The sequence below is a fragment of the Porites lutea genome, chromosome 1, assembly GCF_958299795.1.
Source record: "Porites lutea chromosome 1, jaPorLute2.1, whole genome shotgun sequence".
NCBI classification, from domain to species: Eukaryota; Metazoa; Cnidaria; class Anthozoa; order Scleractinia; family Poritidae; genus Porites; species Porites lutea.
In genome coordinates this window covers 33,065,430-33,079,111 of record NC_133201.1, presented here as the reverse complement: position 1 = coordinate 33,079,111, position 13,682 = coordinate 33,065,430, and the positions used below count along the sequence as shown (strand labels likewise).

General features: G+C 39.4%; 1 protein-coding gene across 1 annotated transcript; it reads right to left on the bottom strand.

Moving 5' to 3' along the window:
- Positions 1-5,859: 5,859 nt before the first annotated feature.
- Positions 5,860-13,628, bottom strand: LOC140928225 (quinone oxidoreductase PIG3-like). Its single transcript, XM_073377950.1, has 5 exons — positions 13,369-13,628; positions 9,446-9,477; positions 7,687-8,031; positions 6,552-6,748; positions 5,860-6,030 (listed from the first exon to the last, which is right to left on the bottom strand). Exons 1-5 carry the CDS (start codon positions 13,605-13,607, stop codon positions 5,860-5,862), a joined length of 984 nt encoding a protein of 327 aa, XP_073234051.1. The 5' UTR covers positions 13,608-13,628.
- Positions 13,629-13,682: the final 54 nt, after the last annotated feature.

Here is a 13,682-nt window from a genome sequence, read left to right as displayed (position 1 = left end):
CAGAAATTGTTAGATATCTGCTTTTAGAGATTTAAGTGGAAGATTGCCAATATATTCCCTCGTTATGAAAGTCAGCTCAATTCTGTCACTGGGCTATTTTCCCGAGTTCGGCGGCTAATTTTAGGCCCGCTGACCGTTGAAATCGAAAATCTCAAATAATTCCCAAAGTCGGCCGCATTTTGAAATTTAAACGTCAGCAGTGTTATAAACTCATTAAAACCTTTTTAAAGACTGAAAATGAGGGTAAGTTAGTTTTTGAGCTGTGGCCACGATTTGCCGATTTTGCTCGATTTTTCTGTGCATTCGCTCTTAACTTTCTGGAGTAATCTGGCTCTTAATATCGTTTCAACTATACGCAATGACCTTTGTTTTACCTTCTATTTTGGAAGCCATTTTCAATCCGGAATTTAAAAAGTCCGGGAAAATCCGGTAGTGCCAGGCTCCCGCGCGGCATGAAATTAGGCAATGAGTTCAACCAACAATGCAAATGTAATAGAACGCGTGTTAAACAACAAAACCTTCTTTAATTATTTATTTGTTAGTGACAATATAAATGTCCGCTAACTAATGTGTCGAACGGCTGCTTTGGCTTCGAGTGTGACATTCTTGAACACAACTGATATAAATAATTTCGCAATAAACTAACCCAACAAAAACATGGAGCACTGTTTCAAGTTTCTCACCTTTGAGATATTTCCCAGTTCACTTTTTCTGATCCTTGAATCAAATAAAATAATCGGGATTTCGCAATAAACTAATCCTAATATATAGATTTAGCCAGGGCTAAAAGCGAAGCTCCCGTTAATAAATTCATAATTTAAATCAAACAATAAACTTGTAATCCACAGATCAGGGCACATTCATTTGACTTTTGAGGCAAAGTGATTTTAGAGAAAAATAATTTGACAGTCTAAGAGTGAAACAGCTTTTACATCGAGTTATTAAATAGTCTTATTTGTACACCCAAAAATAGCAATCGTGTTCGATCACAGTAGATTAGACCTGGAAAACAAATAGACCTACCTATTCGTGTATTGTATATGCATTAGCTGTTGCATCATAATGTGGCATTAACCACTCTCTCCAACATTGCTCCGTTTGAGAGACTATGGATAATTGGACAACCCCGAAATATAATTTTAAGAAACACACGCGCCACGATAGTCCTTGGTGGCAGCCAATTTACATGTTGCATTCCTCTGTCTAAAAGAGAGGCCAAAATAAAAAATCAGGCCGGATTTTTTGTGTTCGACAAGTTTAGTTTACTAGTAAATCTTGGCGACGAATCTGGTGGCGTATAAACCAGCCTTTTAAACATACTTTTTCTCATCACGTCTCAGGTAAACAGTACTATTGAGGCCCTTGTTTTTCTTTTTGTTAGTTCAATAACCACACAGCAGTTCAATAAGTACACAACAGATCAATAACCACACCAGTAGTTCAATGACCACACATTAAAAAATAAAAATATAAATAAATGTGATGAAGGTGACATATAACCAACAAGTAAGTATTAAAATGAAAATGATAATGTTCAGTTTTTCTTTTTGTTAGTTCAATAACCACACAGCAGTTCAATAAGTACACAACGATCAATAACCACACCAGTATAGTTCAATGACCACACATTAGTTCATTGAGCGTAAACTACATGTAGCTGCGGGAAAAATAGCCACAAATACGTTAGTTATTTTTAATAAGAATGTATAGCATTAAGTAAGTGGTAAATACTCATTAAGCTATGGTACGAGAACTAAATAGATAGAAAGCTATGTTACACTGTTATTAAGTTCTAGTGAGCTCACTAATATAGACAGGAACATAGACTGATGTTAATTTAAAAATTTTTAGTCTGCTCAGAAGGTCTGTCATTCTCGTCAGGGGCACAGTGAACAGACCTGGAAAGAGAGTCAGCGCCGAAAAGTGAAAACACCGACTCGGTCCGGAGAAAACTTCATCTAGAAACCCGACAAATCGCGCGTTGATAAAGCAGAAAAAAATAAACAGTTAACGGTGGATGAAACCTTGTTTTTTTACTCTCTTTCCGCACGTTTCAAACCGTGGTACCACAGCTGGCCCTACGTGCCTGAGTCGACTACCATCAATCCATGTTTAAAAATAGTTATTTTTTACCGTACAAGTCCTGAACTTCTAACTTTCTTGGTTGCCTCAAACTTGAAAGGCCGTTGCTCGTTTCCTGACCATATTTTAAAAATCTGCTTTCGATACGGCAATGTCTGTGCAAATATAAGAGATCACAACAATTGTAGGCGATGCCCAGAAAGGTGCCAACAGTTTTCTTTCTAAAACGAATTAGAAATAAAGTTTCAAATGCGTCTACCTCACTGTAGCTCGAATAAAAACAACCAGTAGGATGACCGTACTATGTTTTCTTCACTCGATGGCTTACGTCATTCCATATCATGCGCAATTTCTTCAAATGTTAACCGGCAACCGCCGTCAACTTTCGCGCGCAACTTGAAGGAGTTACGTCACAGTAATCCTGGTGTGCAAGTGAGGCCTCTTTCTCACCAGTTCGGTTTTCGTATTCCAATGTAGATATAGACTTAAATTACTTAAACTATTATGTATTTAAAAATTTGTACAGCACTGCTTTAGTTAATCATTTCCATTATGGGCTAAGTCAAAAAAATAAAAATAAATAAATAAATAAATGTGATGAAGGTGACATATAAGCAAACAAGCAAGCATTTAAATGAAAATGATAATGAGATATGACGGGGTTTTACAACCATGATACCCGCCCATAAACATCCCTATCTGATTTTACAAGCAACCAAAAGGATGCCTGTCGCACAAGTGCAATGACCTTTTACAGTAAACAAAGCTGACAGATCTGGCGCACAGCGGGCAGTTTAAGGGAAAGACATGGTTGCCATATACCAGAATAGCCCAGTATATGGATTTAACAGCTCAGTTTTTCTTTTTGTTAGTTCAATAACCACACAGCAGTTCAATAAGTACACAACAGATCAATAACCACACCGAAGTTCAGGACTTGTACGGTAAAAAATAACTATTTTTAAACATGGATTGATGGTAGTCGACTCAGGCACGTAGGGCCAGCTGTGGTACCACGGTTTGAAACGTGCGGAAAGAGAGTAAAAAAACAAGGTTTCATCCACCGTTAACTGTTTATTTTTTTCTGCTTTATCAACGCGCGCTTTGTCGGGTTTCTAGATGAAGTTTTCTCCGGACCGAGTCGGTGTTTTCACTTTTCGGCGCTGACTCTCTTTCCAGGTCTGTTCACTGTGCCCCTGACGAGAATGACAGACCTTCTGAGCAGACTAAAAATTTTTAAATTAACATCAGTCTATGTTCCTGTCTATATTAGTGAGCTCACTAGAACTTAATAACAGTGTAACATAGCTATTTATCTATTTAGTTCTCGTACCATAGCTAAATGAGTATTTACACGCTTGGAAATTTTGGTGCCAATTTTGGCCAAGTTAAGTGTCCCCAGTTTCCAGTCCCTAATTAGCAGTTCTATAGCGCGGTCATTTGGCAGCCATTTTCGCTCAAGAGTCCAGGTCAGAATTTGGCAATTTGCGGAGGAATGGGTACTAGGGGAGTTTTTCCCACTCAAAAACAAATTTCTACAGGCTTTAAGCTTTCTGTTGATATGCGATTTGCATGCGTTTACATCTTTCTTCTGCAAAATTTTTCCTTGTACTTTTACTCTCTGTTTTATGCACACTGAGTTCGCAGTCCTTCAAGAAAAATTGAGTATTTTTGTCGAAAATTTTCTCGCTGGGAAACGTATTATTGCCAGGTATGTTATCGTAAACAGAAGACCTGAAATAATTACAAGAATAATAATTACAAGAATCTTTACTGTAGAATGAGCACCTTAGTCTTTACTGTAGAATGAGCGGCTTAGTTCATAACAACGAACAACGAACAACACTGAAATGAACAGTGAATGAACAGCGATGTTGGGGTCTTTGTTTAACTTCATATTTGCATAGGTTAGCGAGTGAACATTTTACGAGTTTATTCCTTCCTTTTCTTCAAGTTTATACACTCGATAAAATTGCGGGCGACATGACTATGTATTTCGGGCGACATAACTCTGGTTCCGGGCGAGATGACTTTCGGGCGACTTGACCGGTTACCCTTCAGCTGGTTGATTGAAATCGATGTTTGGCACAACGAGTAAGGTCGCTGAAGGTACTGGTAGTCAAAATTGAAACAGTTGATCAATGATGGATCTTGGTGTTCATTCTGAACATTTTACAGGGCTAACTCTTTACGCAGTTTTTTGCTTGTAACCAGAACAATGCAGGGCCTGCTAGTACTGCGATTTTACCACGCCGATAAAACGGATAAAATGGATTGTTTTTCCATGACTCTGGTAAAAAAATGGCCGTAAAGATAAGCAGTCTTGTCAAAAAGCTGATGTTTGTATTAAAATTGTTTTGAGTTTCCACCAGCAATATTCATTCTTTTCGGATCCACAGTAAAGAAACACTTCGGATCATGTATTCAAAGTATTCGGTTTTGGATATGATCAAAGGTCGTCAAAAGAATCCACCTCCATTGTGGATCATTTCAACCAATAATCTGAGTTTTGGATTTTAGTAAAGAAACAAAATGTCCTTGTTTAAATTGAAAAGTCCAGATTTGGATTTTAGTAAAGAAAGTACTCATGGCATTCTAAAACATAGATATGCAGGGTTTATTGTATGGGACTGGGATCTTGTTGTCAGTCTTGTCAGGTATTTAACGACAGGTAGGTTTCTCAAGTGGGAAGACCATAAGAAATATTATAGTGGCATAAAAGGATCACAGAAGAATGGTTTATCGTGCAAAGAGGGCACTCTTCTCAGTTTTAGGTATCAGAAGTTATAATTATAAGGAGGAGGGGGGGGGGGGGGGGGTAGCACACCGAACCACCTTAGCAGATCCTTGTCTTTTGTAACACTTTCAAGTGATGATCATCAAGTTTAATAGTCATACATGGTTTGTTTCCCTTTGTCTGAACCAATTGAAAGGAAAATATAAATAAACGTAAATGGTAAAAGAACAGTAGTCAACTGAAATTTCTTCCGTAGTACCATAACATTCTACTTGCTTGTGAAAAGCCAACAGCTTCTGAGCTTTATCAAATAATCCTGCATCATAAAGAAAAAATGGTTGCTACATTTATGGCCCTTGGTCAGGACAGAAGTTTCTTGGTTTAGCCATAGTGGCCACTTTGAAAGTGCAAGCAAACTGTACACAAAAAAGAGAAGGATTTGCATCCTATATATTTTATGAAAGTATGCTCAAACTTTAAAACTCAAATGAAATTTCGTAACTTATTCTAGTCTTGTTGTATGAAGAAATTTAAAGCACTGAATATCAAAGGTCAAGAGAGCTACGGTTGAATGTGACAAGAAAGTATTACCTATTTTGACCTTTAAAGCTTTTTACTAACTTTAATTTCAAAATGCTCCTCTTTGGTTTGTTCTGTAGATAATGTGATGGAAAGTGATGGCAAAGAAACTAACTGTTCTGGAAAGCAACTGAAAACGTATGCATACGTCATGCAGGTACAGAGTTGTTGTCTTGCTTGTTAAACCTATGTTGCTTCAATTTGTTGCCACCACTGTCATTGTTACTATTAATAAGCTCCCTTTAGTAAGTGGCCAAGGAAATAAGTTTACAGTGCTGCTGGCAAAGTCTCTCTCACTATTTGCGATTCTTTTTGGGTACTTAACAAAATTCCTTTCTTGAGCTATATGTACAATCAAAGCAATCATAAATATATAAATAAAAAAAATAACGATAACGATTGGAAAAAAAATGGAGAAATTAAAGTTGACTCTTCTTGGCTAAAGGTCATATTTGACAGTCTTACATTATTTGTAAAACTATTTTGCCGATATTTTCATTAGACTCCATTCTTTTGTGAGCAAGCTGGATTTCATCTATGGTGAAAACTGAATCCACAATAGTCTTGAGTGTCCCATTTGCAAACTGTGGAACAATTCTGTCTGAAAACTCCTCTACCAGCTCTTTTTTGTACTGCAAAATGATCAAAAAGTACAGTGAGGCACCATAGGTATTGAAAAGTGGTACACGCTCCCTTCCACCACTTCAGTACAGTTTGTACAGGTTTGAACTTGGATAGAGTCGCTTAGAATTAAACTTCAGGAGGGTTCACCTACTTTGACAAAGTATGACTAAAAGAACGCAAATTCAGTTTTTAGGGATGTTCTTGTTTCCGTTGTTGATCGTAAATTCCCTCATCCCTTGGCTTTTCACACACAGAGACAAAGAAAAAATTATTAACATAGCGAACAGGTAAAACCCTCCTACACGGCACAATTTGATGCAATAAACGTTTTTTTCTAAAAGTGGGCGGGAAGGGGGTTAGTGAGTGGATTGAGGTATGCATGAGTCTGTTAGGTTTTAAGTTTCAGTGCAGGTGCCTGGTTAACAAATATGTTACCACGTGAATCTTACTAAAAAGATGATTCTTTTTATGATTTTCTCTCTAGCTCCATTTTATTCTGATCCTAATACTTCTGAGAATAATAACTTACAGCAAGTGGTCTACTCTTGAGTGTTGTTCCTATAAGTGAAACTCTCTTCTTGAGGACAGGTCCAAGGAGGTTACCTGAGACATTATTACCGCCCAACAATCCATACAAGATCCAACGACCATCAACAGCAAGACTCTTTATATTCTGTTCCCAAAATGAGCTTCCAACACAATCAAGGATCACATTTGCCCCTTGACCTGGGAGAATACATGCATTAATGGTAAGTATAGTGAATTGATAAAGCATTAAATCTATGCTATGGGACTGTACAAACAGAAAACGTAGATAGGTTGAAATATATTATTTCCGCAGGGTGAGGGAAAAATGGGAGCAAGAACAGGCTCTTGAGACAGAAACATAATATGATACGGTCACACCTTGTTAGTACGGACACTATGGGGACCACAGAAAGTGTCCTTGTTAACGGGGTTTCCGTACTGAGCAGGTTGAATTTAGAGGAAATGTGAGGGCTGTCTTTCTTCAGAGACAAAGCTAACTGTGCATAATACTGAGGTGTCCATTAAGCGGGGTAGGGTACATCTGCATACAGGCTCAGTTTCTCAGAGTTGCAATCTCAAGAATACACTAGATGCCAGAGGCTTTTCAAGCGTCATTCCTTGTTTCGATCAAGTCACCTGTCAGCCTGCAAGCAAAACCGAAGTATTCCACCACAAGTGAGAAAAAAGTCTCTGGCACCCACGGTATCTGAGGAGGTCACAACACCACGATTTTACTTTTGTTCATCCTTAATCATAACTGTTACAAAATCCTCAAAATCTGATTGGCTATCAACTGTTCTGATTTTAGCACTAATAGGACGGTGTAATGGGACAGTACGCGCCATCGCACACGCGTGCTTAAATGGCCTTTTTTCACTGCTTGGAAAAAAAAAACTCTAGGAATTTCTTGTGTTTTAATTAGAAAAAAGTCTAAAATATAACAAATTTTGTTATAGTTATGATTAATTGGTAACAGAACTTCGTGTCGTCCAATTCGGTCTGAAATCATACTCGTGATTAAACAAATCGGACTCCCGCTAGGCAGTCGTGCGATTTTGTTAATCACTCGTATGATTACAGACCGAATTGGACTCCACTCAGTCCTATTACCATTACAAGTTAACAACATCAAGTACCATTTGTAACATTTTCCACCCAACCGGAGAAATTTCCTGTTTTGTAGTTGAAACCTCCTTCAGCTCCTAGTGACTCAGCCATCTTAATCTTTTCCTCTGATCCTGCAGTAACAAAAGGCCTTGCTCCAGCTAACCTTGACAGTTGTACCAGAGCAGTACCAACGCCACTGCCCCCGGCATGGATTAATACTACTTCGCCGCTTTTAACTTTGCCAAGAAAATGCAATAGTTGATATGCTGTTAACCAAACTTCAGGGATGGCCGCGGCATCCGAGAGTTTGGAAGAGTCTGGGACAGGCATTACAAGTGCTTCATCAACAGCCACATACTCAGCATAACCTCCACCTGTAAAAGCAATAACCAAAAAAATTTTTAGAAGGTAGTTTAGATAGGCTGTTCACAATACGTAGGGAGTTCCTTAAAAGCAACAACGACGGTAGCCTGTGTTGGAGACATAATTTAACCTTGGTTAGTGCGATGCAGCACTAACTAGTGGGGAGGAGCGTTGCGTGACGACCCTAATAACGGCTGCGAAGGAGACTAGAGGCAGTACCGATTTCCTTGTTCTGGACCCCCGACGGACTCAACTAATTACCGGAAGCGCGTTTCGAATTTTCTTTCGTCCTAATTGGCAAATCAACAATGGCTTTTTTAACAGACCAATCATGGCGCGTACTCAAATCCTGGTAAACAGCTGGGACCCAGAACAAGGATTTCCGCGCTGATTCGCTCACGGACTTAACCAGAGGCTTAGTTTCGTCTGTGGCGCAGGCTACAACGACGGTGACGGTAACGGGGTCGCCAAAACAACGCTACACGTGCATCACGCTTTTTTGTACATTTCATCGTTGTGACTGCACGACTAAAACGTCGAACTTCCATAAATGTGACATTTTTTAGAGGACTTAAACGTTCGACGACATTTTTCTCCTCTCTCTTTTTACCCTTTGACGTGCTCTCTAAATTCAACTCCAAGAAAACTTGCCTTCATCTCACTAATTGAGTCAGTTACAGTAACGGCCGTAAATTTTTAAAGAATGCAAATGCACTTAATGTATTTGTTTGTTTGCTAGTTCAGATTTAATGTAATTAAAATAAAACTGTGATAGAATATTATTTATTGTAACTTAAAATTGTAGTTTTTTCCTTCCTTTTCCTTTTCCCTTCTTTTCCTTTCAGTTTATTTTTCTTTTAACTGGTCCGCCTAGATTAGCAATTGCTATTTTGCGGGCCAGTCTATTGTAACCAATAGTCTTATGAAATAAAGTTGAAGTTGAAGTTGTAAATGATGTTTTCACTGCCGTCTATATCCTGCGCCCTCCTTATTAATAACTAATAACTGGATCGGATGTGATCGGATCAAAGTTTTTATCATTTCGAGGGTAAAGAGGTTGATTTGATCTCGTCCGTGTTTTGTTTAGAACAGGTTACTGCTGATTCTGTAAATCTGTTGCTAGAAGAATGAAAATGGACTTTACATAACAAATTTAGATGTCCAATAAATAATTGCATGATTATCATAGGAAGAGTAAACGTAGCAACACCATGAGCCAGGTGTTTGAAGGAAGCAATAGTTTATTTGGTTCTTTGTTTTTGATTTGTTGGGAAACCGCCCAACTACCCCTTCCCAAAGCTAACATTTTGCCCTTAGTGAGAAGTTAGTGTTAATGTTGGCTCAGGGGAGGGGTAGGTGAGCAGTTTCCCAGAAACCTATAATCAATATAATGATTGTGTATTTCAGACTGTTAGCATTCCTTACCTCCTAACAAGGCCATAACTTGGTCACCTTTCCTACAAAAAAGAACGTAACAGTGCCTAAAGTTATTTTGTGAAGCTAGAGTGGTTTTCGTTTGAGTGTCGTAAAACCAAAACCAAAGTAATTACTCTGGCCAATCACATAGGACACAGACAATACATTGAACCAATCAAAACTCGAAGTAATTACATGTGGCTGACGCAAAGCGCGGGAAAATGCATGCGAGCGCGTCACAATTGGCTTTGGTTTTACTTCTGATTGGATGAAAAGGTGGCGCGAATCTTTTAAGCCAATTGCATCGTGTAGAAAGTGCAAAACCAATTACTTTTCGACACTCAAATGAAAACCGCTCTAAGGAAACTGGAAGGGCTGAGTTAATAGACTAGATAACTAGTCGCGGGGTCATGCTATTTAAGCGGGCAGTAGAGCATCCCTCTTTTTTTCAACTTTCCGCGAAGAACAAAAGGAGCGATAATCCAACAACACAAAGAGGACGTCAAAATTTTTGAAGGTTTGAGAGTGATATATCAGATAAGAGGAAAGATATAGCTCCCCCGTAAAGTTGCGAAAGATTTTTCTGGCATTTGAATGGTGAGCAAAAGTCTGTAAAATTTCGCGAAATGGTTGCTGGTTGAATGCGAAGAAAGACCAGCAGCAATGCTTAGGATGAGACCGGAACAAATTCGGCTCTCTTCACTTGGTTTGTCCTGGTTAGGGCGGATTTGGAGGGAAACTTAACCTTTTAAACCCTAAGAGATCAAAACTTGAATTCTCATTTGTTGCTCCTATTCATTTCCTACAGAAGTAGTGGGGAAAAATTGATAATATATCAAGCATATTTATCTTCTGCAATCATGTCCGTAATTCTCAGTTACAAAGCATTGATGTTGCAAGGAGAAATTAGGTGCTGATCACTCTTAGGGTTTAAAGGGTTAAGGGAAGAGTACAACTCCGACACAACACCTGTAGTCGGGTCTATAGTAGCCTCCCACGCAGGCGTTTTTAGGGGAGCTCGTATTTCTTCCTACGAGCTCCCCTAAAAACGCCTGCGCGGGAGGCTAGGTCTATAGATAACCGAGAAAGGCATGGTTGGTCATTCCGTATCACCTGCCATTGACTTAACTTTCCCTTAGACCCTTACGTTAGAATTAAACCTCTCAAGTTAAAAGAAAGCTGACGATAAAGTGAAGCCCGTATGACCATATATAGGCCCTACTAAGCCTTAGCCCTACCCTGAAAGGGAATTAGAGAACAGGCGAGGCAAACGACCTCCGGATTATAAATTCCCTGCCAACTGAGCTATGAGGCCAGAAGGGAGCAAGTTTCCAACCGCGCCCAGCAGCCGGTTTAACTTAAGCGCCACACCGAGGGAGAGATACGTTCTTTCTAGTTTGTACATAATTCTGTTTGCCGTCTCCGCAGGACTGCAACGTGAAACTGCCCAATTCCACGTTTTGTGGAGGACATGAACACAAGACAATGACTTTCTTTTTCTTTTCCTGAACTTCGATACAGTCTTTTAGAGTTCAACTCAAGAAATTTTGAAGCCGGCATTTGACGAACTGAACGACATGGAATAAGCGCGATAAAGTTTGAAGCAGCGTGATTTCACTTTTTAAGTGATGACGTTTTCGTGTAGCCATCGCCGTCGTTTTTAAGCTCGCTAATAAGGAGTTTTTGCATCGACGACGGCGACCGCAGCGAGAACATCACTTTAAAAGTGATGAATTCGCGTTTTTTCTCAATTTTTCGCCTTTATTCCAGTTCGCTGAAAATGTCAAATGTTGGGAATTTCCCTGAAGCTGATTTCTTTGGGACCTCCTTTAAGTTTGGAAAGTGAAACGCAAATTCTTCGTCGCTTGTTTACGTGTACTCCATGAAAGGTAAAATTAGGCATTTTCACATCGTAGTCGTGCAGTGACAGCCAGAAATATAGATAAAAGAGTGATGCACGTTCAAAATTGTTGTTTTGCTCAATAAACCTATCGCTTTTTGACGTTGTCGGTGCCGTCGCCGTCGCCGTCGCCGTCGTAAAGTCGCGTCGCGTTTAGACGATAGAAGCGATTACAGAGAGATATACGAGAACTGAAGTGTGAGGCCGTTTTAGAGTAAATGTTTCGCTTGAGGTGGCTCGGAAATGATAACTGAGGAGAAACCCTTAAATATTACCTCTCCGTTCACGCACATCCAGCCCCGGTTTTTCTCCGTTTTTAGCAAATACTTGCAGACCCAACCTACGATCAGGCGGTTCTTAGGCGAGGCAAAAAGGGGCGTTCTTTTTCCCCTTTACCCGTCCGCCGACTTTCGCGCTATGCCCGAAAAAAGGACGCCCGATCGCAGGTTAAGGCACACCAGGAATTATGAGCCTAGTGATTTTTTTGCCATACGCTCGTAGCCATCACCGGTATGGTTACATTTGCTTTACAGCTGCTACAGCTCGTTTTGTGATCAGCGAGCTAAGAAGCCAATTAAGGCATATTGGCCTTGTCTTGCTTCTCAGGTAAATTAGACAATGGCGAAAACAAAAATAAAAGGAATAAGGGTTTTGCTCATAATTATATTTATCACTGGAGTGTGAAAATGAAATCACACAATGAAAGATGTAATAATGAACTGAAAAAGAGCATGGGCTGGCCCTTGCGTGCACAATTAATTATTAGGGTGGGTGATCCTAGACAGAAGTGAAATTTCTCAGTGAAATAATGCGGGTGTCCTTCTTACCTCAGAGCCACGCACGGTGAGGGAAAAGTAAAATTTTGCGAATTAAAAAAGAAGAAAAATAAAAGACTGTTTGCAGTCACGATGTGAAATAACAATGCAGCATTTTTTTCTCAGTGGGAGAATTTTAAACAAAGACAATGGCGGACTCATACCGGCGGTAAGTTTTGGAACGCAACATGTCTGCAACTGATTCTGCTAGAAATTCAGGGAAAAAAGCGACTAAACATGTAGTTAAGACATCTCCTTTATATAACTTCTTCATCATCTTTATATTAACCTTATTCTGGAATAAGATCTGTGCTCCGATCTCGAAATTTTACTAATGCCCAGTTTTTCAAACTGCAATAGTTACTCGCTAGCGCAAAAGACCCGATTCAGTGTTGAAATCTGCAACTTGTTTTCTTTCTCTTTTACTTTTCTTTTTATTTGTGAAAATGATTACTGGTTGAACCCTTCAACTATAATAATCTGCTTCATCACATTTTAGCCAGAGTTAGACAAAAGTCTCCCGTTTTCTCTATTTTTACGGCGCTTTCACCGCATCACTGCACATTCATGCATCAATGCTTCTCACACTGGATCATACTAATACAAACTACACTGTAGTCATTTCAGCACAAGTAGATACTAAAGAAAGGAACTCGATATGCGTAGCCATATCGAGAGTCGATTGAGCTGGATCCCAGGCGATCTAGGCTCTCACCAGACTTGATTTGTCAAGGGGTGGACTATGATTGTCTAGGTGAATGTAGACCTGTGATCGATTGTTTATTTATCGTTTATTGTCGACATTGCGAGTGTAGTTCCACACGGAATACACTCACCCGGACGCTCACATGTCAGTTATTTAAGATATGACTCCTTAATTCAAACCATTTATCTAATACCAATTACTCAAACATTACATTCCAGGGATTACAATGGGTAACAACAAGTCCAATCTACCTCTCCTTTGGACAGTCTGACTAGAATGGTATTATTTTTGACAACGCCTTCCATTGCTAAAAATCAAGTGAACTAGTAAACTAGTATTGTCTTAACAGGCAAAAATTGTCTTTAGCCGTTTAAATTTATTCCAATTTTGTGACGCCCAAGTTTATTTTCCGCGGGTATTTTGAAGAGTGTCTAAATATAGCAACAAGCTTTTTGAGCATATCAGTGATTGATTTTGTCTAATCTCCCAGCTGCTTTACATAAGAACTTACTTCCATTTTCCAACACATTCATCGCCCACCTCCTCTATCAAACCAGAGACTTCCAATCCTAAGATTTCAGATTCCCCTGGCAAAGGGGGGTAAAGACCTTGACGCTGCAATGTGTCAGCTCGGTTAATTGCTGAGTAGCGAACGCGGATTAATACTTGAGTTTTCTCTGCTGAAGGCTTCGCCACTGTACCCGTATATAGGTTTTCCACACCTCCAGGCTTATAAAGAACTGCTTTCATTGTGGTATTCTCAGAGGCGGACATGATCTTAAATAAACGGGACGAACCTTGGGAGTGAAGTCAGCGTGTAGCCGA

Bases quoted from the DNA above. Each gene is read 5' to 3' on its own strand.
- LOC140928225 (XM_073377950.1), bottom strand. From the start codon at position 13,607: ATGAAAGCAGTTCTTTATAAGCCTGGAGGTGTGGAAAACCTATATACG. The intron at 9,478-13,368 runs GTAAGTTCTTAT...TCTTTTTTGTAG, and splicing joins GAATGTGTTGGAAAATGGAA to GAAAGGTGACCAAGTTATGG. The intron at 8,032-9,445 runs GTAAGGAATGCT...TTGCTTTTACAG, and splicing joins AGTTATGGCCTTGTTAGGAG to GTGGAGGTTATGCTGAGTAT.